We start from the raw sequence: 24122 nt of genomic DNA on the forward strand, positions 1-24122 counted from the left end.
GTATAGGAAACATTTTAATGGAATAATCAGGCCTCATGTGAAGCTGGAGCATTGTTCATTGATCTCCAGAATCATATATTAATAGCAACTCTGATATCCTAAGAGCAATAATAGGGGTTGTCGTCCCACTGACTTCTCTCTTTGCTTCTTCCTCCTTCTGTTACTATTGTACTCTCTCTGTCTCAGTTTATCTGGTTCATGGTTTCTATTTACTCATTGCATCTACTAACTTATGAGCCTGGTTAGTCTTTGCTTAGTTTCCTGATTCCTACTCCACTTTGCTTTGTGCATCCCTCCCTGTGTACTTTTGTTCAGGAAAGAATTAGCAATAGGCCCAAGACTGCTATTCCTAGAAATCTCCTTGCAAGGTTGGCTACTGATGGGTATCTGGAAACGCAGGTTTCAGCAGGGTTCTGGCCATTACCTAAATGATAAGAGTGGCCCACTCTGTCTAAATTGTTAGTATAAACAGCATAGTTTATGCTAACCACCTGCTTTCCTTCTGGCAGTCAGGGCTTTGGTATATGCCAGGAAAAGGGTGCCTCTGTGACAAGCCTGTAATAAAAACCTTGAGCTTCCCTGGTAGGCAGTATTTCATACCTGTTGCCACAACTTGATGTAGAGGAATAAGGTGCCTCTTGTGTGACTCCACTAGGAGAGGACTCTTGGAGGCTTGCAACTGGTTTCCTCAGACTTTGCCTTATATGCCTTTCCCTTTGCTGAATTTGCTCTGTATCCTGTCACTGTCACGGCTATAAGTAGGACTATATGTCGAGTCCTGTAAGTGCTCCTAGCAAATCATTGAAACTGGTAGGTGGTCTTGAGGATCCCTACACAGCTTTGCTTTGGGATTCTTAGAATATCTTATTCACAGCACATTACCTGGCCTTTACTAAGCTTGATCCCTGGCTATCTCTTCATTCTCATTTGATACTCCTCTTCTCATTCTAATTATGCTGGATTCCTTGTCGTTCCTCAAACTTTTCAAGAATGCTCCTGCTTTGAAACTTTGTGCTTGCATTTCCCTCTGCCTGTGCTTTTTTTTTTTTCACAGATATCTACGTGATTTGTTCCCTCACCTCTCTCATATCTTCATTCTTATCTACTCTTTTTTCCATAGTAATAGAACCACTGATTTTTGGCTGGGGACACAGCCACCAGAAAGCCACCTTCCTGATCCCTCTTGATGATAGGTGTGTCTACATGAGTAAATGCAAGCCAATGGGATATGAGGAAGTTGGGTGTGCAACTTTTAGGAAACATCCCAAATTAGAGTGGGCTCTATTTTCCCTACCTTTTTCCTTTCTATTGAGTGAAATGGGATGTATGATGCTTGGAGTCTTGGCAGCCATTTTGAATAATGAGGCAACCTGGGAAATGGAAAGTACAGTCAATGGAGCTACAAGATAGAATAGGTTTGATAATGTGGAGGCCAATACCAAACCTCTAGAATCTACCTCTGTACTTTAACAAGAGCCAGAAATAAACTTCTATTTATGCCCAGCCAATTGGGGTTTTCTCTCACTTTAACTTAGTACTAATCCTAACTAATAGGAGTACTTATCTCCAGTCTGACTTCTTGAAGCCAGGAGGCAGAATTATACAGTACAAAGCAAGGTACCCTATGAACTGCACTTTGTTTTAAAGGAAGTTGTGGGCATGACAGGAAGGCTGGAAGATAGAATGTTATCATGTGGGAAATGTCAGTTGTAGAAAAGCATTACAGTGATGACTCCATCCCCCACAACCCAAATGAATCATATTTCCTTGTGTCCACATGCTTCTTTACAATATGATGTTGCTGCTCCTCCCATCAAAAGGCAGAGGTTACCTGACCATCTCCTTGAATCTGGTTTGAGCTGATGACTGGCTTTGACCAACAGAATATGACAAATATGACATTATGCTAGCTCCAGAGTCTAGGCCTTTAGAGACCTTGCAGCTGTGGTGCAACCATGTAAACAATACCATGGGAGTCCAGAGGTGGGAGGATCTAACTGGGTATAGAGAAGGAGATGATGGTGGGTCCAGTGAGGAGAGTTTACAAAACCTATCCTTGAGGTGAGATACCATCTTTGATGTTAAAGGAGGAGTAAGGATAGTACTGGCTTCTCTGCTGACCTTCTGTGCTTGGTTGTCACATGGAGCATTAGTTCCAGATAAAGATTTCAAGAATCAGTAAAATCTCAACAACACACACACACACACACACACATAAATTGGGGAATGGGTATACTGATGTATTGTTGCCAATACTCTGTTTTAACATTTTTTTTAAGAAAGGACATTTGAATACTATCTACCATCATCACTATCTCATTAAATATATTTTAACATAAAATAGGAGGAATATTATCTCATACTAAAGGACAAACCTTTAAATTGCATGCTTTCCTCCCTTGTCCTTGGTTTTTGTACTGTACATGTATAGTAGTCTTAGACCAGCATTTGGTGGCCATTAGCCTTTTAAGTTTTACTGGTTAGGTTAACAACACAACATTTGGTTTCTTCATATGGCAAAGACTTATAGTTTTCCTCTAAAATCCATACTTCCCTTTTCCCATAGAAATAAAGGCTACACTAGGTACATGATTACTCACCTAGAGACTACATCTTTAGCCTCTTTCACAGCTAAATGTGACCAAGTGATTAAGTTTTGGCTAATAGGATGTGAGCTGAAGTAACATGTAAGCTGAAAGTATGTGCAATTTCTGGGTCACTTGTACCTTTAAAAATAAGCTGTTTGCCTTGGCGTTCCTCTCTTTTTCTTTTCCACAGATGGGAAGCAGTGAGTGTGACCACAACCCACTAATGATATCACTTAAGGGAATGGTGGGTGGAAAATGGAAGGAATTTGAGTTCTTGAGTGACTTCATAGTCTCCCTGCAAATCTGCATTGCTCTTCTTGGGACTATAACATGAGGAAGAAATGAACTTCCATCTTATTTAAGCCTCTGCATATAGATGTACACTTCTTGGTGTTTCCTTTTTTGAATAGTTTAGGCTTTACCTTAATAAGCAAGAACCCAGCTTTCTCTTGCTTTCGCAGTGGTATTTGCCTACCAATTTCCCCTTCAAAGTTTCCACGCTACTCCTATTTATCCCACCCACATGGGATAGCTGAGCTACGAGGTCACCAGAGAAGGACATTTACTTTTCCACTTAGGCGTGAAATTCCCCTAAATGGAGAAGGCCAGTTATCTTCTTACTGCTCTTGCACAGTTTCTTCCACTGTTCTCCACTTGTTCCTTTTGCCCTACTTAGGCTGCAGTTAAAGAAATGCTCCCTTGGTGGTTTGGCTGCTCAACCAATGGGCATAGCTCACCCTCAGGACTTTCCACCTTGCCTAGCTCACTTCCTTTTTCTGCCTTCTGAGCATTACCTCTTTTATTTTTCACATGCTACATTATACACATTCCCTTTCAAATCATACAGACGCTTTCAAACAATAGTTATTGAACATGTACTTTGTAAGGTAAAACATAAAATGAGAAACGAGAAAAGTACCTGACTTTTTGGTCTCCTTGGAATACACAAATAAAGAGGAAATTATAAATTAAAGTGAAAATTCCTGTAATTGGGATATGTATAGTGTGTTATGGGAATACGTAGGAGAGGTGCCTGATCCAGTGTTGTACAAAAGGGATGTGGTCAACCATGTCAAGTGAAATAAAGGCATAAAAAGGTGAAATAAATGTGTACATTGGCTATAAAAAAACTGTACACCTATGAATAAAACATCATTTTAAAACTTCAAATAATTTCAGAGTATATAAAATTAAAAGTGAAAGTTCTTTCTCTCCCACATCTTAATCCCCATAGTGATTTGTTACTATTTGGTGTGTGTTCTTCCAGATATATGGTATGAAAATAGATATATTAATATATTGATATATATAGTATGAAAATACATCTATATATAAATATATATAGTATGAAAATGAATCTATACATCTATAGTAACATATATATCTATATTTATTATAGGTAGTAAATATCTATATTTACTATAGATATATATCTATAATAAAAACCTATTGATATATAGGTTTTATTTTGTAATAGCTAATCATTGTATACTATTATTATGTAGCTTCTTTTTTTGCATGTACTTGTTTCCTTATCAGTATATGGACCTCATTTATAAAATTACATATACTTCCCTATTAATAGTTCACTAACTTAATCTCTCTTTTATGACGCTTAGGTTTTTTTCTTTCTTTCTTTCTTTTTTTTTGACATGGAGTCTTGCTCTGTCACCCAGGCTGGAGTGCAGTGGCACGATCTTTGCTCACTGCAACCTCCACCTCCCGGGTTCAAATGATTCTTCAGCCTCAGCCTCCCAAGTAGCTGGGACTAGAGGCATGTGCCATCACGCCTGGCTAATTTTTGTATTTTTAGTAGAGACGGGGTTTCACCATATTGGCCAGGCTGGTCTGGAACTCCTGACCTTGTGATCCGCCTGCCTCGGCCTCCCAAAGTGCTGGGATTACAGGCGTGAGTCGCTGTGCCTGGCCTCTTTCATTTTATCTCTTCTAAAATTGGTGTTTCAAGGAACATTCTATCCATTGGATTTAATGATAAATATTAAGAGAAAAAAACTACAAGTGGAAATTCTATACCTGCCCCAAATATGTCAGAAACAAGTTAGACATTTTTGCTTATGTAAAGTATCAGAAGGTACCTTCTTCCTCTTTTCTTCTGGGGAACTTACTTGAGGAATCACCATTCTAGCAAAATGAAAATCAAAGCGAAACTATGATTTCAAGGGGATTTAAAATATATTAAAAATGTGACTGAGTAATCAATCCAGTAAAATTTAAAAGACAGGAATAGAGGATCATAGCTTGGTTCTTGAATGGGGAACTTGAATATTATAAAGAAATTGGTATGTCCCAAATTAGTGGGACATACCCTTCTTTCAATTCCAAACAAACCCTGAGAAAAGTCTGTTTTTAAATCATGACAAAATAGTCTAGGAAAATAAGGTAAGCAAGATTGATTAAAGAATGTTTATAAAAAAGGGATCTGGAGGTTGGTATTTGCCTTATCAATTATAAACATACAATAGTTAAAGCATGTTAAATACTAAGAATAGACAGATAAATCAGATAAAAGTGATAAACTGGAACTCGAGTTTATAAAATAGAAAAAATAGACAATATTTTTAAAAATAAATCTGAGAAGTTGTTTCTTCAATAAATAACATTGGACAAATAAAGTAACTTTTTGATGCATATTTTATTAGAGCTTTGCATCACAGCATATGTAAGAGGTAAATATTTAGTCATAAAGAATTGAAGAAGGTATAGAAAAAAGTTTATATCATCTCATCATGAGGAAGGATTTCCTCAAGCAAAAGAGCAATGGAAGACATCCTAGGAAAAGATAATAAATTTGACCATATAAATATACAAAGTTTCTACACTAAAAATACAGATAAAAAGAAAAGGCAAATCACAAGTGGGAAAGATGTGTACAACAAATGTTGCAAAAACCAGAATTACTATCATTTGTCAAAACTCTGATACTGGTAAAATCCAACTCTCAGGCTGGTCTGTGCCTAAACTCTCACGGATGAATGTGTCTAAAGAAAAATACAAAACCACGTGCGTTTGTCAACATTAAATTAGCTGTTAACTTCCTTGATGTGAGACTTTAGTTGGCTTCTAAAATTGTAATAAATTTCCCCATTTAATACAGTCTCCCACATCCCCAATGACTATTTCTAACCTCTTCTTACACTTCAAACTTCCAGCATATCCTCCCCATTCTCACTCTAAACTGATGATCTTGCTTATTTCATTGGGAATAGTAGCTATCAGAAAAGACCTTCCACACACTCTTACCATCATAGCAACTCAGCCTCATGTTCCAGAAAATCCCTCTACGCTCCTATCCACCTCTCCACAGCAGCCCTAGCTCCCATCATCTCTCACCTACTCAAGGACAAGGATTTGTTTTCAGCAATTTGACTTTTCCCTCGCTCTACTGAATCATGCCATTCAGCCTAGGGTCATGTTACTATTTTTTACATTAAAAAAAATCTCTTTTGTCCCACTTTACCCTCAAGTGATTAGCCCATTTCTCTGCTGTCCTTTGCAAAAAAACCTCCTGGGAGGAACTATATGCACTTACTTTCATATTTCCGATTTGTGAACTTCTGTTCTCTCTTGAACTCAACTTATTTAGTCTTTCATCCTTCACCAACTTCATTGTCAAAGTCACCAATGATCTTCATTTTTGCTAAACCCTGTGATCAATCCTGTTTCATCTCACCTGATCAGCAGCATTTGACACAACTATCACCCCCTCTTCCCAGAAACATTTGATTCACCTGGCATCCAACACACCACTCACCTTGCTGTGTTCTTCCCATCTCACTTCTTATGTCTAAAATGATCCCCCCGATCTTTCCATATCCCCTAAACTGCTCCACTTGTATTCCTCCCCATTTCTGTTAATGACAACTCCATCTTACCAGTTGCTCAGACCCAAAATCTGGAGGTCATATTTGACTCATCTCATTCTCTCATGCTCCACTGCAGCCAGACAGTGGACCTGTTGGCTCTATCTTCCACATAGATTCAGATGCTGATCACGTTATACCATTGTCACTGCTACCACCCCAGTGCAAGCCACCACTCATCACAAGTGGATTAATATGATACCTCCTGATTTTCCTGCTTCCACCCTTGCTCCTTTTGCTCTCCACCCAGCAGTCAGAGTGACTCTGTTAAGTGAGGTTAGCATGTCAAGTCTTTGCTTAAAACACTCCAATAGATTCCTGTCTCGAATTAAGAAGCCAAGATCAGCACAAAATCTTCATATATGATATCCCTGCCCTCTCCCCTGGTCCCTGCATCTTCTAAACTTTCTGCTTACTCACTGCTTCAGCTACAGCAGCGTTCTTGCTATTCCTGGAAAAAGCCAGAGATACTTGGGTCTTTTCAATGGCTCTCCCTATGTCTAGAGTGCCTTATCCTAGATACCCACCTGGCTCCCTCCCTCCCCTTCTTTGTTTCTTTACTCAAATATCACCTTCCCTCACCACTTTCTATACTCCTACCTGCTAAATCCCCATCTCTTCCCCTGCTTTATTTTTCACTAATATATACTATATAATTTTACTTATTTATTTTATTGTCTATCTCTTTAGAATGTCAGCTCCATGAAGTCTGGGATTTTTGTATTTTTTTTACTGATGTAGTCCCAGTGCTGGCATGTAGTAGTAGTTCAATAAAATTTTGTTGAATAAATTAATGAATTATGTTTAATGCATATATACAAAGGGCAAATGGAGTGCAAATCTCTTTTGAAATTCCTAAAATGTAATTTGATAATATATATCAGAAGTCTTAAATATATACTTAATAATTTCACTCCCAGAAATTTATCAGTGCAGGATTCCCCTAACTAATATAAAGGAAACATTGCTCCAGCATATTAATAGGTATTTAGAAAACAAAGAAAATTATTTTAAAAAAATCTTAGCCTGGTTTTCAGACTTGGTTGCACATTGTCATTACTTAGGGAGTTTTAAAATATGTTGGTGACTGCCCAAAATCTCCTTAAGCTGATTAGCAACTTCAGCAAAGTCTCAGGATACAAAATCAATGTGCAAAAATCACAAGCATTCCTATACACCAATAACAGACAAACAGAGAGCCAAATCATGAGTGAACTCCCATTCACAATTGCTTCAAAGAGAATAAAATACCTAGGAATCCAACTTACAAGGGATGTGAAGGACCTCTTCAAGGAGAACTACAAACCACTGCTCAATGAAATAAAAGAGGATACAAACAAATGGAAGAACATTCCATGTTCATGGATAGCAGGAATCAATATCATGAAAATGGCCATACTGCCCAAGGTAATTTATAGATTCAATGCCATCCCCATCAAGCTACCAATGTGTTTCTTCACAGAATTGGAAAAAACTACTTTAAAGTTCATATGGAACCAAAAAAGAGCCCGCATTGCCAAGACAATTCTAAGCCAAAAGAACAAAGCTGGAGGCATCACGCTACCTGACTTCAAACTATACTACATATACTGTAGTATATGTATAGTATATTGTAGTATATGTAGTATATATATTGGTATGTATTATCAAATTACATTTTAGGAATTTCAAAAGAGATTTGCAGTCCTTTTGCCCTTTGTATATATGCATTAAACATAATTCAGTAACTTAGTCAACAAAATTTTATTGAACTACTACTACATGCCAGCACTGGGACTACATCAGTATATGTAGTATATGTTTTGGTTACAGTAACCAAAACAGCATGGTACTGGTACCAAAACAGAGATATAGACCAATGGAACAGAACAGAGCCCTCAGAAATAATACCACACATCTACAACTATCTGACGTTTGACAAACCTGACAAAAACAAGAAATGGGGAAAGGATTCCCTATTTAACAAATGGTGCTGGGAAAACTGGCTAGCCATATGTAGAAAGCTGAAACTGGATCCCTTCCTTACATCTTATACAAAAATGAATTCGAGATGGATTAAAGACTTAAATGTTAGACCTAAAACCATAAAAACCCTAGAAGAAAACCTAGGCAATACCATTCAGGACATAGGCATGGGCAAGGACTTCATGTCTAAAACACCAAAAGCAATGGCAACAAAGGCCAAAATTGACAAATGGGATCTAATTAAATTAAAAGGCTTCTGCACAGCAAAAGAAACTACCATCAGAGTGAACAGGCAACCTACAGAATGGGAGAAAATTTTTGCAATCTGCTCATCTGACAAAGGGCTAATATCCAGAATCTACAAAGAACTCAAACAAATTTACAAGAAAAAAACAAACAACCCCATCAACAAGTGGACGAAGTATATGAACAGACATTTCTCAAAAGAAGACATTTATGCAGCCAAAAGACACATGAAAAAATGCTCATCATCACTGGCCATCAGAGAAATGCAAATCAAAACCACAATGAGATACCATCTCACACCAGTTAGAATGGTGATCATTAAAAAGTCAGGAAACAACAGGTGCTAGAGAGGATGTGGAGAAATAGGAACAGTTTTACACTGTTGGTGGGACTGTAAACTGGTTCAACCATTGTGGAAGTCAGTGTGGCAATTCCTCAGGGATCTAGAACTAGAAATGCCATTTGACCCAGCCATCCCATTACTGGGTATATACCCAAAGGATTATAAATCATGCTGCTATAAAGACACATGCACACGTATGTTCATTGCGGCACTATTCACAATAGCAAAGACTTGGAACCAACCCAAATGTCCAACGATGATAGACTGGATTAAGAAAATGTGGCACATATACACCATGGAATACTATGCAGCCATAAAAAAGGATGAGTTCCTGTCCTTTGTAGGGACATGGATGAAGCTGGAAACCATCATTCTCAGCAAACTATCTCAAGGACAAAAAACCAAACATCGCATGTTCTCACTCACAGGTGGGAACTGAACAATAAGGACACTTGGACACAGGAAGGGGGACATCACACACCAGGGCCTGTTGTGGGGTGGGGGGAGGGGGGAGAGATAGCATTAGGAGATATACCTAATGTAAACGACGAGTTAATAGGTGCAGCACACCAAAATGGCACATGTATACATATGTAACAAACCTGCACGTTGTGCACATGTACTCTAGAACTTAAAGTATAATAAAAAAATATATATATTAAAAAAATAAAAAAATACATTGATGACTGAGTCCTACCTTGGGAGATATTGATTTAATTGTTTTGGACTGGTTGTCTCTCTTTTTGTGATATTAGCAGCCTTTGGTGAAGTTACTGAGATCCATTAATTCATTAGGGGCTCTAGGTGGTAATCTTGTTAACATCTCTGGGCTTGTATTATTTTCATACACAATGTGAAAGGGTTAGCGTACATTACCTGTAAGCATCCTTCCCACTGGGATACGCTGTGTTCCTATGGGTAATACTCTTAATTAGGGGTTTGTTCGAAAGCATTTACTCTTTCTTCCTGGTGATTTACTGGCGTTATGTTTGTGTGCATGTATGTGAGCTTGATAATGCTCCAAAATAAGAAAAGGTATCCATCTTTATTATAGAGAAACCACAATAGTAAATCAGAATTCTAAAAAGAGATACCAAGCCTTCTGCTCCAACATGTCAGGAATGATATTAGTCTCCTACACATACTGTCACATACTCCTTGTAGGGCCTGTTAAGGAACAGGGCTCTGCAACGGGCCAGCTGGATTTTTAAAAACTGTTATTTATTTATTCATTTTATAGATAGGACATGGGGAAACATCAGAAAACAGTAGCAAGCAACTCTTTCTGAAGCATTTTGGCACCATATGTTGTCCCATCAGTCTTCAGTTAGTTCATTTGCTAATAATATTTTCTTAATCTGAATAAAAAATAAATCCAGGTAGCTATTTGAAGTATGATACATTTGAAAAGCTTTTTAGAACACAGAAGCCAAAGTTGTTCACTGTATCATGAAATATCATTAAAAAGATGCTGGGCACAGTGGCTCATGCCTGTAATACCAGAACTTTGGGAGTCCAAGGCAGGAGGATTGCTTGAGCCCAGGAGTTTGAGACCAGCCTGGGCAACACAGTGAGACCTGGTCTCTACTAAAAAATTAAAAAATAATCAGCCAGGTGTGGTGGCATGTGCGTGCAGTCTCAGCTATATGGGAGGCTGAGGCAGGAGGACTGCTTGAGCCTGGGAAATCGAGGCTGTAGTGAATTGTGATTGCACCTCTACATTCCAGCCTGGATGACAACAAGACCCTGTCTAAAAAAATAATAATAATAATAATAAAAAAGAAAATGTAGCTGAGTTGAATTAACCCATTTAGGGATGTATTTTTTCCCAAGGGAAACTACAGAGTCATTCCTCACAAGTAGATTTCACTATCCCCACACAATCAGATTTGGGGGATCAGATAACATATTAACTGCACTTATCACTGTGAATTACAAAGCCTTTGAAAAATCCAATTACCCATTTAGATAAACAAAGACATGCACTTTTTAGGGCAAATAACCTTTTTTTTGTAGAAAAAGTTATTACATGTGACAGGCAGTTATTTTGAAATGCAAGCTTCATAACTTATTATAAAATGAGATCAATCACTTCACATAAGTAACACATCAAAAAGTGTAAATCAGACCGTGCCTGGTGGTTCATGCCTGTAATCCCAGCGCTTTGGGAGACTGAGACGGGAGGATTGCATGAGCTCAGGAGTTTGAGACCAGCCTGGGCAACACAGTGTGATTCCATCTGTGCACAAAATAAAACAATTAGCTAAGGCGTGGTGGTGCACACCTGTAGTCCCAGTTACTTGGGAGGCTGAATCTGGAGGATCACTTTAGCAGAGGAGTTCCAGATTACAGTGAGCTATGGTGCAGCCACTGCATCCAGCCCGGGTGGGTGACAGGGTGAGACCTTGTCTCCAATACAAAAACAAAACCCAAAATAGTGTAAAGTGCTTATAAGTGTAAAATGCCTAGCCCATGACAAGTGCTCAGTGTATTTGCATTTATCACTATAGGGATGATTTGTGTGGCTATTGCTGCAATCATTACTAAACATTACTTCTGAGTCTTTTGGTTAAATTGTTTTAGGAAAATTAAGAAAATACCATTTGTTTGAGTTTTTTTTTTTTGTTGCCAATTATGTTACAAAGTGGATTATACCTGTAAGGTGAGCGAGCACACTGTGGTTCTTGTTAATTTTTAAAATTATTAAGTTTCACTATACAAGATATTTAAAATCAAACAGTACTTGGTACAAACAACTGTTTCACTGATGTTGTAATAGTTTTAAATAGATGGATTGTGCAAACAAAGTGAAAATAATTTTGGTAATTCCAGAAACCAAAACCTGGGAGTGAGCATGGGTACTGAGTGCTGGGTAAAATTTACAACAAAACCTTTATCAGTGAGGACCCAGATAACAGAACCTTCTATGTCCAGGATGCTAATGGATGCCCTTCTGTATTATAGTGGATCTCACCAAGCATCTTTACACTAAAACGTGGTGTTGAGGTTCTGGACGTAAAGTGGAAGAGTCCATCATCTCAGAGTAAGCTTATGTTTAGGCTGTGAAAAATGAAGGCTTAAAGAACAACAGCCTTAGAGAAAAGACGACCATGAAGTAATCTTGTGTATGTATTAAAGAATCAGCAATCTAATCATGACCTAAATGAGTAGACTGAGTGGCAGATCTATTTCACTGAATGGTAATATAAGAAAAGATATCTGCATAGCAATAACTGTCTCCTTGACATCTCCTTTTTCTTTTTATTAACCACACCTTTGGGAGTGATTTAGAGGTAGCTGAAACCAACTGGCCTGGGCTGAAGGGTTTCTGTATTGCCCAGACCATCTTGTTTCTCAAGGCTGCCTTTCGTTTTGGTTAATGAGAAAGCATATGGTTGCCATTTCCTTTCTGAGAACTGCTGAGTTAGTAGGGAAGGAAGTAGATGTTCAGCTGAGTTCTGTCCTGTGGGGGAAGGGAGGGGCTGAGCCACAGCTTGGAGTACCAGCTTCTGCTTTTGTGGGACTTGATTATCTGTGTCTGATTTCTTTTTATAAAATGTTCATATAATTAGTCTGAACAGCCCAACCTAATCCCTTTTCTTGGGGCAAATGATTGAGAGTTGAGTGGCAAACTTTCTTTGCCCAAACTCTTGGCCGTAACTCTTAACATTCTTAATTGGTTTCCTGTCTATTCTTAATCTTTTGAAGATCTTGTCAAACCTTAAAAAAGAAAAAGAGTTCTGCCTTAAGTATTGCTTCTGTGAGAATATTTTGCCTGTTTTAAGAAAATACAGCTTTGAGTACAATTCAGTTGAAATGTCAAGTCCTGCCAGATAACCATGGTAGAATTAGAGCTTCTGATCTGGATTGGGACTGAGGTTGGACGCTGGCTCTGCCATTAACTGGCATGTTTCATCATTTGTTTTATTTGATGTTGAAATCATGCTTATAATTTTATTTTACACCACTTTCCAGTATGACATCAGTGTCTTTGGCACCTTGGGCTTTATTGATTCGTGAAATGGAAGCTTCTGTTTCCTTAAAAATGCCTTGACTCTCTTGCTAATGTTGTGATAATTTTTGCAACTCTTTGTAGGGCTATAACATCTATGCTGCTTGTTTGCAAATATTTGGGAAGTGGTGGTTGATCTAAAAATACTCAGAAAGAATGGGAAAAAAATTAAGGCTTCTGACACTTTTCCCAACATTTCTGTTACCACCATCAAGAGTTAACTAGATGATTCTTTAATGCCCCACTACTTTATCCTGCTATTTTATTTCTTCAGTCTGTTTTTGACTCATAGTGACACCACTGCAAGTTAAGTCTAAACATTACCTTTAGGCTGGAGAGCTCTGGGGTCAAGATTGACTAGATTTAAAACCCAGTTCAGCCATTCTGTAGCTCTCTGGTCTCTGGTGAGTTCCATCGCCTGTAAAACGGGGATTAAAAAGGGGAAAATACTGAGTATGTACTATTTGCTAGGCACTAGTTGGACAATTTATGATCCATTTAATCAATCTTCTGCGAGGCAGGGATCCCAATTTTATTATGGTTTAAAAGCTGTAATAAAAGCCAATTGACCTAAAGATCTCACAAGTAAATAGCTGCAGCCCAGGTTTGTCTCTAACGCACATGCTCTTTTCACTACGCGACATAAAACTTTATTGATCTTTTTTTCCAGATTATGTTTTAAGGGTTCCCACTGCTGTTGAATAATTAATTCCTTTTAGATGTACAAAAACAAGTGCAAAGTAAAAGAAGAAAAGCAAAATGGGGAAGGTGTGTAATATGAGAGGCAGGGGGTAAGGAAAAATGAGACGTCTGCAAAGGAATTTACGTCCTATCTGCTTAGTATTACACAGTGGAAGGCCACGTCAGACATCTGTGTTGCAGTCCTGCCTGCTCAGGGGTTGCTGGGTGACCTTCTGCAAATTACCTCATCTTTCTGGGTTTCAATTTAAGTATGACCGAAATGAGGCGGTTGAATTGATCTCCAAATTCCCTTCTGGTGCTTAACTTCCAGCCTTGTAGCCACTGACCCCTTCACCATCCCAGCCTGTTTTTCCTTGGTACCGGACCAGCTGCCCTTGCCCGAACCCAGTTCTTACTCGACTGCGAACTTTCTAACGTACTCACAGATTCTAAACTCTACCGTTCCTCGTGACCGAGGGACTAAACAGCCCGGGCAGGGGCTCAACTCTGAGAGAAAAAAGGCAAGAAAACCCCAAAGTTGGACAGTAAGCGGCAGAAGACCGCAGCAGCAAGGCGAGGCGCAACACAAATGCAGCTGAAGTGGGCTGAGAACGGGAGGGCGGGGAAGGCGGGGCCGAGGGCGATTGGAAGGACGAGAGGGCGGAGCCAGCGCTGACAGCCCCCGGGGAGGAGCGAGGGAATCTTTGCGGGCAGCGGCGGCCGGGTCCCGCCCCTTCGCTTCCCCTTCCCAGCACCAGGTGGGCGTGACGGCAGGCGTGCCGACGCAGCGTGACTTCACAAGGGGAGGGGCGGGCCGAGGGTCCTGCCGGCGCTCGGGCGTGTTCATCAGTCGCTGTTTGGGACGCTGGGCGTGCGGTGTTCTGTCTCCGCTCCCGTTTCGCTGTCACAGCCCGTTCCTTCCCGGAGCCCGGGACAGGCTGGGCGCGCGCCGGTGTGAGTGAGCGGGACTCAGGGCAGAAGTGTCCCCTCACTGCGTTTTTTTTCCTTTTGTCCAAAGAACGGGGCAGTTAGTACGCTTGCCTTCCTGTCGCCCGGTTGGGAGCGGGGTTGGTGTGCGGAGTGGTTCGCCTTTTTTTCTTTAGAACTTGTGAGACTTTTTTTTTTTTGGTTTTTCTTTTTTTAGGCTCAGTGCTGTCCGGGCTGGTTTCCCCGGTCCCTGACTAACCGCTTTCTGCCCCTTCTCTCGCCACCCCTGCCCAAGGTTGTCCCTCTGCCTTCGCCCCTGTCCCGGGAGGGTGGGAAGCTTTGACCCTGCCCTGCCCGCTCGCGTCTTCGCAGCCGTAGCCGCACCTGTCCCAATATGAATAGGGTCAACGACCCACTTATTTTTATAAGAGATATTAAGCCCGGACTGAAAAACTTAAATGTCGTCTTTATTGTCCTGGAGATAGGTAAGTGGGGTTTGCAGCCTACTCCACCGCCCGCTGTGCCTCCCGGGGCGGGAGACAGGGGCGCCGCCGCTGCGCGCCCGGGGCTCCCTTCCCCCTCCCTCCCCTTCTCCCCTCCCCCATCCACGTGGCTCCAGTGGCCTGCGCCCGAGATCGGATCCTACCTGAGGCGGGAGCCCTGGGCTTGGTCACTTCCCACCTTCCAGATGTATTATAATACCGGAGGAGGAGTTAGCCTTTCTGGATGTCCTCATTATCTAACACCCCTTCCCTTTGATTTTTAAATCCTCACAGGACGCGTGACCAAAACCAAAGATGGCCATGAAGTGAGATCGTGCAAAGTAGCAGATAAAACGGGCAGCATCACTATTTCCGTGTGGGATGAGATCGGAGGTCTTATACAGCCAGGGGATATTATTCGGTTGACCAGAGGGTAGGTGTGCAAAAAAGTCGGGGGACGTAACAGTCTGCAGAATCGGGATTGGCCGGCTCTTGGGATCTTGGCAAGCCCTAAAGTCCCGCGCCTTTTCTGTGGGTCACTCTGAGGAGTTTTGAGCTCCTTTGGTGTTAACTTTGGGTGGTGGGCAGCGCTGGGATGTAACACACCTTTGCAGTGAAAGGCAGTCGGTGTCAGCTGGGAAATCCGCGCCTCTACCCCGGTTTACAGGTTAAGTAGATTTTTAATTATTATTATTATTATTTTTTGGGACGGTGTCTCGCTCTGTCGCCAGGCTGGAGTGCAGTGGCGCGATCTCTCCTCACTGCAGCCTCCGCCTCGCGGGTTCAAGAAATTCTCGTGCCTCAGCCTTCCGAGTAGCTGGGACTACAGGCGTGTGCCACCACTCCCAGCTAAGTTTTGTATTTTTAGCAGAGACGGGGTTTCAGCGTGTTGCCCAGGCTGGTCTCCAACTCCTGACCTCAAGTGATCCGCCCGCCCCAACCTCCCAAAGTGTTGGGATTACCGGCGTGAGCCACCACGCCCGGCATAGATTTTTAGTTCTATTCTGAGTCAGTGAGTCTTTTTAGGAGACTGGTATAGTCCATATTTTTTCTTTTTTATAAGTTGTTTTCTCTAGTATGTTGCCACTTAGTTGTTTCCCACTCCTCCTCCATTTTTAATGACTTGAAATCCTGGCCAGTATTTTATACATGTTATTTAGACAATGTGGACATAAATGAAAATTATAGGTAAAGGATTTAGCATTTTCTGTGATATGTCAAATTTGTACTTGGAAAAAGAGGGAAACTTTACAGTATCTGGAAGGCTCATTCTCCAAAATGATTTCTTGTGTCTTCTGCTGTAAGGTGGATGTTGTGCAAAAACCAAAGGGATACACAGGAAATGTTTGGCAGAAAGACATCTGCAATACCTCCATCCAAAAGAGTCAGTTGGCGGATAGGTGGCTTTAAAAAATACTAGAACTTTTTTTAAAAAAAATAGATTGCTTTTAGAAATTTACCAAATTTTTATCTTAGGAAGATAAAAAGGCAGAAAAGGATCTTGAAAACAGAATTTGGAAGCTTTTGAGATCAATAAAATTGTAATAATTTATCATTAACTGCAGGGAAAGTGGTGGAGATTGATACTGGCCTAATAAGTAGAATCTCAGAAGTATTGGAAAGCACTGAGAGTAGGAGCTTAGAGCTCCTTGGTGTTACCTTGCAGGCTTACAACATCTTCAGGAAGTGAGGTAAAGTGTCATCAAAGCAGGAAGTGAGAGTCAGGACTTAGACATTTTCTTCTCATACACTGACTCATGACAGTAATTTAAACTTCCACATCTTTAAAAAACAAAAGAGAATTCCTTCTTAGGGAAGTATGGTAAGGATTGATTAGTATAATTGGAGTTTTTGGCTCCCCAAATATTTTTCACCCAATGATTGAAAGTATTTTTTACGCTAAAAACAGCATCTTATTTCAAGTATTTCATGTTCTGTAGTGACGGTCATAGGTGTTTCCATCAAAAAAATTATTGGAAAATTAAACTTATTAGTTAGGTATCTATAGAATTTTAAGGGGAACGATTACCTGGGAGTACAATTTTAATGAAAATTAAAAACTATGGAAACTCTGTTTACTACTTCAGTATCACCTTGAGAAGTTACTACACCTCATACTTCAGCTTCCTCTTCTGTGAAATGGGAATAATTATACCTTATTTACCAAAATAACACACTCAGCTTGCAGTCTGACTCATTCTAAGGCCCTTAAATTCTGGTTGAATCTAAGAGAAGTAGCTTTTGAAGAAAAACATACCTAACATCTAAATAATGGTTCAAATATCAACATGTTTATCAGAATACCCTGAAAACTTACCTCAGTGTTCTCATTTCTTAAAGTGAATGTTAAATATTTTAATTGTAACCAAATTTTTTCTCAAAGTATGCGTTAATTTTTATTTTAGTAAGGTGAAATGTTAATGCACTGTATCCTAAGCCACTCTTTATATAACTTAAGAGTAGTGAATGGTGTCTTTAGTAAATAACCCTTTAATTAAAATAAAGAGAACTGTATAGTAAGTTAAAGTCATGAAGTTACATAGTAGTTGTACAGAGAACCACTGAGGACCAAACCTTGGATTTATTTTATAATATTAATTTACCTTTTTCTTAGATATCTGGGATTATTTTGTGTAGTGATGCTGTCTGCTTTCAAAATTGTTCAGAGTAAACAATTGCCAGTTTGTTTACTACAAACCCAGAAATCGCATGTTTGGAAAGGCAGATAGGTGAAGATTTGTGACCTTAGTGTTTTTTTTTAGCACTTTAAAATTCTACCAGATCTTCGGTAGCTTAGGAATCCTGTGTCTTTTATGGAGGCAGAAGGAAAACTGTTATATCATTATTTGACTAGACTGTAAATGAAATATTAGGATGATTTTACATATCCTGTGGCTGAAAAATAGTTTGTTTAAATTTCTGTAATTAAAAGCTTTTGTTTTGTTAATTGACTAAAGATGTGATAATCGGGTATAATAATGCTTGCTTTGCGAAAAGACTTTCCAGAGTTATGATTTAGATAATTATGCCAAAATTCGACAGAATTTTTGTATTCTTTTGTAAATAGCAAGTTATCAAAGTTAGATTTATTGTATTTGATTTACTATGGTGGATAGAGAGGGCTTGATCCTCACTTCTACCTTAATACAAAAAATATATAGTGTGAAGATTTTCTTGATTTAAATAGAAGAAAATATATTTCTAAAGAATTAATGTTTCTTTTCTCTCTAGGTATGCATCCATGTGGAAAGGATGTCTGACACTTTATACTGGAAGGGGTGGTGAACTTCAAAAAATTGGGGAGTAAGTATTAAAATGCATTTTGTATAATTGCATACATTATAAATAATATCTACGGAATAATTGGTAGGTATGAATTGTAAACCTCTTCTTTGGCTTTTTTGACTAGTAAACTGAATGTCTTTAGTAGCTTAATTGAAAAAATAACTTTGTGTGTACAAATTTAACACTTGTCAGTACTGTTTTCAGTGGTTGAAAGTGTCAATTTTTCCTGGCAAAGAGCAGTAGAAGAAGCTGCAGTTGAGACCAGCCCTAGTGGAAGCATTTCTGTAGGTTTTAGAAATGTGCATTTTTGAGGTGTCACAAGAGCCATTTGAAGTAGATTCTCTTTTGTAGTGATTCACCATATACGAAGCTAGTGATTCACCAAGTTTCAGGCCATAAGTTTAAATTTTCTTTTTCTATGGTTATGGGTGAATATGTGCTCATGTTAAAAAGGACTTGCAGCAATGAAAACTGAAGTCCTCTATTTATCCACAGTCTAGGTGCGGTGCAGGCAGCCGCAATGCGAGATTCCATACACTACTACCCTGGTAATGATCTCCACCCTGACCTGGAGGAGCCATCCTCTCTAGGGGTGTAAGGTAATTCAGCCTCCATGTTAGCCTAGACATTGGGTTGTATTCATAAAGTATGGTACAGGCAATGAGCCAAATCATCAGTCCATTCTGTTTGGTTAATGCTCAGCCATCTACTTAATGCCTGTCAAGTTGGAAGATATTTAAAGAGAGAAGCCACAAATGGCACCAAATAAAAAAGGAAGACTGTTCGCCACTGAGGGAATAAGATGCTTATTTGGAGAACCTGTGGTTAATAATGAAGGAAAAGAAATGATCATGCTAGCTTTTAAAGATCAGAAACTTTTAATGCTTTGCCTTTGTTAGAAGGGAAGTTAGGATTCACTTAGAGTAGCATTAATAGAGTTATGTGTTATGAAAGGTCTTAGTGTCTGTTACTGAAAGGTTCAGGATTCTGTCCTGACCTTCATGTATTCATACAGAGGTGTTGATAATAATGGAGGTCAGTTATGTGAAAAACCATTAGAGGTCACTCATTTCTTAATGACTGCTCTTTGTCAGGGTCAGTCTAGGATTTACCAAAACTGGTTCTGATTTGTCTTCAGTATGGTGAGGAGCTAATAAAATGCTTCTGTGTAATGTTAGTACACATTATATGGTCAACTTACAGGAAGCACTTGGATAAACTGGTGGCTATGTAGCCTGTTGTTATTATTTATTGCCTAGAAACCACTCTTAACCCTAAATGATTATCTTTGCAGATCCACAGTGATCGATCAAAAGAGGGACTGAATGGGAGTGGGTGAATAGATCGGTGCAAATCCATTACCACTGCTGGAGAAACCACCCTGGAACCCTAAACATGGTTCACTCTCATGTTATTTTTCCTTTGATCAGCTTTTGTGGAAAAAAAGGACAGAGATGTTTTTGTGTCCTTGATTTTTGACGTGATTTATTTTTTTCAGCACTAAAGAAGAATTTAAATACAAAATAGAATGTTATATATCTTGTAGACAGTCAAATATTTGATGTTTTATGGGACATAATCATTTGGGAAGTTTTTGTTGTAAATGAAGAGTTAGTTTGTTGCTATTAATTTGTTTGACACATAAGTTCATTCCTAAAAGTTAGAGATGTTATATAAAGAAGGGTTGATGACTTTATTTCAGAAGTCATTTAATTTGTTCTTTATTTTCTTTCAGATTTTGTATGGTTTATTCAGAAGTGCCAAATTTCAGTGAACCCAATCCAGATTATCGAGGACAGCAGAACAAAGGGGTAATTATGTAGTATACTTTTATAAGGCTAATTTTGACTGTGTTATAATTCTATGACTAGGCTAGCCCTGTTGATACTCAGTATAAAGAAGATAATTTTTAAAAGAATACTTAATGTTTATTGTATGTTTTGTGAGGATATATATCTGAGGTGTCATCTACTAGATATATGTGCCATTTTGCACTTTGTGGTGTGGTGAGTAATTATCAGGAAATAGGATGTAACAGAGCTCTGAAAGGTTTGGGAAACATTTCTTAATGTTTTAACCTTGAATGACCTAGGAAAAATCTTTAAAAAATTTGTTAATTAAAAAAAAAAAAAAACCAAACCCAAAACTTTAAAAAAGAAAGGATATAATAATGTTGTGATAATATAATTGTGTTTTTATTCTCATTTGGTTAAATTAAAAACTTTTTTTTAGGCACAGAGTGAACAGAAGAATAATTCCATGAATAGTAATATGGGTACAGGTACATTTGGACCAGTGGGTAAGATTTTGTTTGTGTGTTTCATTTGTGATCAGGTGTAAGAATGAAGAGAGCTGTAAAGATTCACATGAAAAGCAATGTCTTTAGGCATAAATTAGTGATAAAGGTGAACTACCAGTAAACAGGGAATCCCCAAAGGGCTGATTTTCTAGAAAGTCGATAAACTTAAGCCAATTTATTGAGAATTCTAAGTTTTGGTGATGTCTGTGAAGAGATACCATGCTATTTTTTTTTGTTGATTCCTATAAAATTTCTGTAATCTAGTGATTACTTACAGTAGATGCAGAATTACTGGTTATTTTGGTGCACTGAAAGCATTTTATCTTTAGAGTCATAGTTCACCTTAATTTTTCACATACAAGTAGCTGCTGCATTAAAAGATGAGCTGAGCCATTTAAAGGCTAGTGACCCTCAAATGTCATTTAACATGACCCCCAGATATCATGTTCATGATCCGTGTAGCCCTGTTAAAGGTCTTCTGAAGTCTTTTTTCTTAAATATATGAGGAAAAGTCAGTCTTTTGTGATTGGAGTTCATTAGGATGGCTCATGTTTTGGTTTTGTTTTGTTTTTGAGACAGGGTCTTACGCTGTTGCCCAGACTGGAGTGCAGTGGCGTGATCTTGGCTCATCGCAACCTCCACCTCCCAGGCTCAAGTGATTCTCCTGCCTCAGCCTCCCAAGTAGCTGGGATTACAGATGTGCACCACTACCACCCAGCTAATTTTTGTATTTTTAGTAGAGATGGGATTTCACCATATGGGCCAGGCTAGTCTCGAACTCCTGACCTCAAATGACCCACCTCGGCGTCTCAAAGTGCTAGGATTACAGGCGTGAGCCACTGAGCCTGGCCAGCTCATGTTTTGTTTGACTTGAAGCCTACATGTCTTGGCATTGCTGATCACATTGTGGGAAACGCTGCCTTTGCCTTTAAAAAGTTAGAATAACATTGTCTGTTTTGAGATATTAATCATATTTGAGCCAAATTCCATTATTCACTATTTTGTCCTTTTTCTTTTATAGTGTAGGCAATGCATTTTTTTACTCTGTTAATTTCTAATTTTGGTGCCCAAGTTGGCTTTTTTCTCTCTATTAATACAGCATCAAGTTAGCGTATTTATAGCAATACATTTGGAAAAACTTAGAGCCCACATTGAGTGTTTTCTTTTTTCAGTATAAAAATAAAAGTGTGTGCTTCAATATTTTTAAGCATTAATAACATGTTGGCACTTAAGATAGTTCTACTTCTATAGACTACCTCTGAAAATAGTGATGAATTTTTGTATTCTTTTTTAGGAAATGGTGTTCACACTGGCCCTGAATCAAGGGAACACCAGTTTTCACATGCTGGCAGAAGCAATGGCCGGGGACTTATAAATCCACAACTACAAGGAACAGCTAGTAATCAAACAGTGGTGACCACAATAAGTAATGGCAGGGACCCTCGGAGAGCCTTTAAAAGATGACCTATGCTAAATACTCACGTGTAGTTTTTATACTACATGCTCTACTTGAACACTTACTGCACTTTTATTTATTGTTAACTGTGAAAAGTATGTCCTTTATTGGGTTTCCTTTTATATTCTTGGTTTGTTAAGAAGAATGGTTTGTTTTTATAGCAAAACTGTTAAGCTGCTCGAGTCTCCCATTGAAGAATGGGAACACTGAAAAGTAGGGGCATTTATTTTTAGAGCAAAAAGATTATTGGATAGCCTCTAAAAAAAAACCTGCACCCATTTCATGGGTGAGTTACTTAAGACATCAGCTTTATAGCCTCTATGAGTCTATCTTCTGTAAAAGTTTTGTAATATTTAACATAAGGCTTAATGGGAGATGTTCTTTTGTCTTGTATTCAGATATTGCCAACTAAAGCAATAACCATCAAAAAACACAAGAACTTGTCAATGCTAGCAGTAATTTTTGAGTGTTTGTGGCTCTGGGAATGATTGACTTCGTTGAGTGACTACCATTAAGATTTTCCAAGGACTGACTCATCGCAAATTTTTGTTGTATTACCAAAAAAACAGATTCCTTATCAGAATTTGGAATAGAATGTGATCTCTATTGCAACAAGTAATTTTAAAAGAAAGCTACATTTATTTTAGAGTAGTGTTCCTAACATGTATTATCAACTTTGTGGATTACATTGGAGGAAAATTTAAAACTGGGGCCTTGAATATTTATTTTTTGAAACTACCATGTTAAATACTGAAGTATGATTTGAGGGAGTTATAAAGTTAGGATAAACATTGATCTGATTATTTTGAAAAATAATTGTGGTAGATAAACATACTGGAGGTGAGTCAAATTGAATTCATATAGTAACATGCAGTCTTAAGTCCTAGTTATTTAACAGGTACTCAGCCTGGAGTGAAAATCCTGGGTACTGACTTTGAGAGGGGTGAGTGTGCGTGTTGTCAAAGTTTCTGAACACAGTTCATGTAGCCTTATTAGCAAAAGTTTTAAGAAATGGCTCTATCAAAGAAACAATTACGGCTTTATTCAGAAATATAAAAGTGGAATTTATGTACATGTTATAAGTGGTACCCACTTCCCCTTTTTACTGTAGGGTGGATAACTCTTAGGATTTAACTCTTTGAATATTATCTCTTGAATAAAGTGTGTGTTAATAATGTTAACAAACCTACCTAATTTTTGCCCTTTCAATGACTTAAAGTGGAGAGCCAGTACATCTTAACTACTGTTGTAGTGATGGTATCAACCTTATGGTTACTTAGCTCTGCATTTGTTGCTTTGTTTATTTTCCACTTCAAATCACAAAATAAGTAGATTTTGTTTTCTGAAAACTCCATAGCATTTGAATACAAAAAGTTGTGCCAGATTGTTTGCCCTAATTCATTGTGTTTAACAAATATTTCAGTACATACTATGTATTAGGCACTGTGTGGAAAGTGTTAAGGGGTCGACAAAATACCGAATAATCCCCACAAGTTTATCTGTGGTCTATAGTACTTTTGTAACTGGGGTTACAAAAATTATAGAAATTTTTTTCCTTTATTCATATGCATATTCGTGATTATAATTTGGCTTTGTTTGTGATTAATGTTTTCTTAAGATTTTCACATTATAGAATACCTCAGAAGAAGTTGTCTAAGGATTGGGTTAGAGAGTATGTTTCATAAAATTGTAGATGTTTAGAATTTTTAAAAACTCTACAAATTAGTATATGATTGTTTTATGTAAGTAAGATAGGAGCAACACTTTAAATTATTCGTGGGAGAATATGGCATTAAAGGTGATTTTAAAAGAAAAAATTTTGAAGTTTTAGAAAATTTAAATAGTGTCAGGTATGGAATGCTGGGCTTCCAATCCTGGCCTCATTGTCTCCTCACCTGTGATGTTGGATGAGTTATTACACTTGAAATGTCTTTAAGCCTTAGATTCCACAACTATG

General features: G+C 38.5%; 1 protein-coding gene and 1 long non-coding RNA gene across 5 annotated transcripts in view; one reads left to right on the plus strand and one right to left on the minus strand.

Moving 5' to 3' along the window:
- The window catches only part of LOC129487231 (uncharacterized), a 52938-nt gene extending 38673 nt beyond the window's left edge, over positions 1–14265 (minus strand). For 2 of the 3 annotated variants that reach the window (XR_010122397.1, XR_010122398.1), the window contains exon 1: positions 13360–14265. This is a non-coding gene — a long non-coding RNA (uncharacterized lncRNA). The remainder of the gene's footprint in view (positions 1–13359) is intronic. The other variant, XR_008659264.2, reaches the window with a different exon arrangement.
- A 197-nt stretch (positions 14266–14462) lies between these two features.
- NABP1 (nucleic acid binding protein 1) lies at positions 14463–23350 on the plus strand. 2 transcript variants are annotated; one of them, XM_055290073.2, is made up of 6 exons: positions 14463–15128; positions 15420–15558; positions 18357–18428; positions 20146–20221; positions 20643–20709; positions 22004–23350. In XM_055290073.2, the coding sequence occupies exons 1-6, from the start codon at positions 15038–15040 to the stop codon at positions 22171–22173; spliced, it is 615 nt and encodes a 204-aa protein (XP_055146048.1). In that variant the 5' UTR covers positions 14463–15037; the 3' UTR covers positions 22174–23350. The 2 variants fall into 2 exon arrangements, with proteins under 2 accessions (XP_055146048.1, XP_055146049.1); XM_055290074.2 differs by having other exon boundaries at positions 14544–14670.
- The last annotated feature ends 772 nt before the right edge of the window (positions 23351–24122 follow it).

The sequence above is a fragment of the Symphalangus syndactylus genome, chromosome 8 (assembly GCF_028878055.3).
Source record: "Symphalangus syndactylus isolate Jambi chromosome 8, NHGRI_mSymSyn1-v2.1_pri, whole genome shotgun sequence".
Lineage (NCBI taxonomy): Eukaryota > Metazoa > Chordata > Mammalia > Primates > Hylobatidae > Symphalangus > Symphalangus syndactylus.

What these genes read in the sequence shown, in the direction of transcription:
- NABP1 (XM_055290073.2), top strand. Translation starts at nt 15,038, where the DNA reads ATGAATAGGGTCAACGACCCACTTATTTTTATAAGAGATATTAAGCCC. An exon ending in CTTTATTGTCCTGGAGATAG is followed by an intron (nt 15,129 to 15,419) that starts GTAAGTGGGGTT and finishes AAATCCTCACAG; the next exon opens with GACGCGTGACCAAAACCAAA. An exon ending in ATTATTCGGTTGACCAGAGG is followed by an intron (nt 15,559 to 18,356) that starts GTAGGTGTGCAA and finishes TTTTCTCTCTAG; the next exon opens with GTATGCATCCATGTGGAAAG.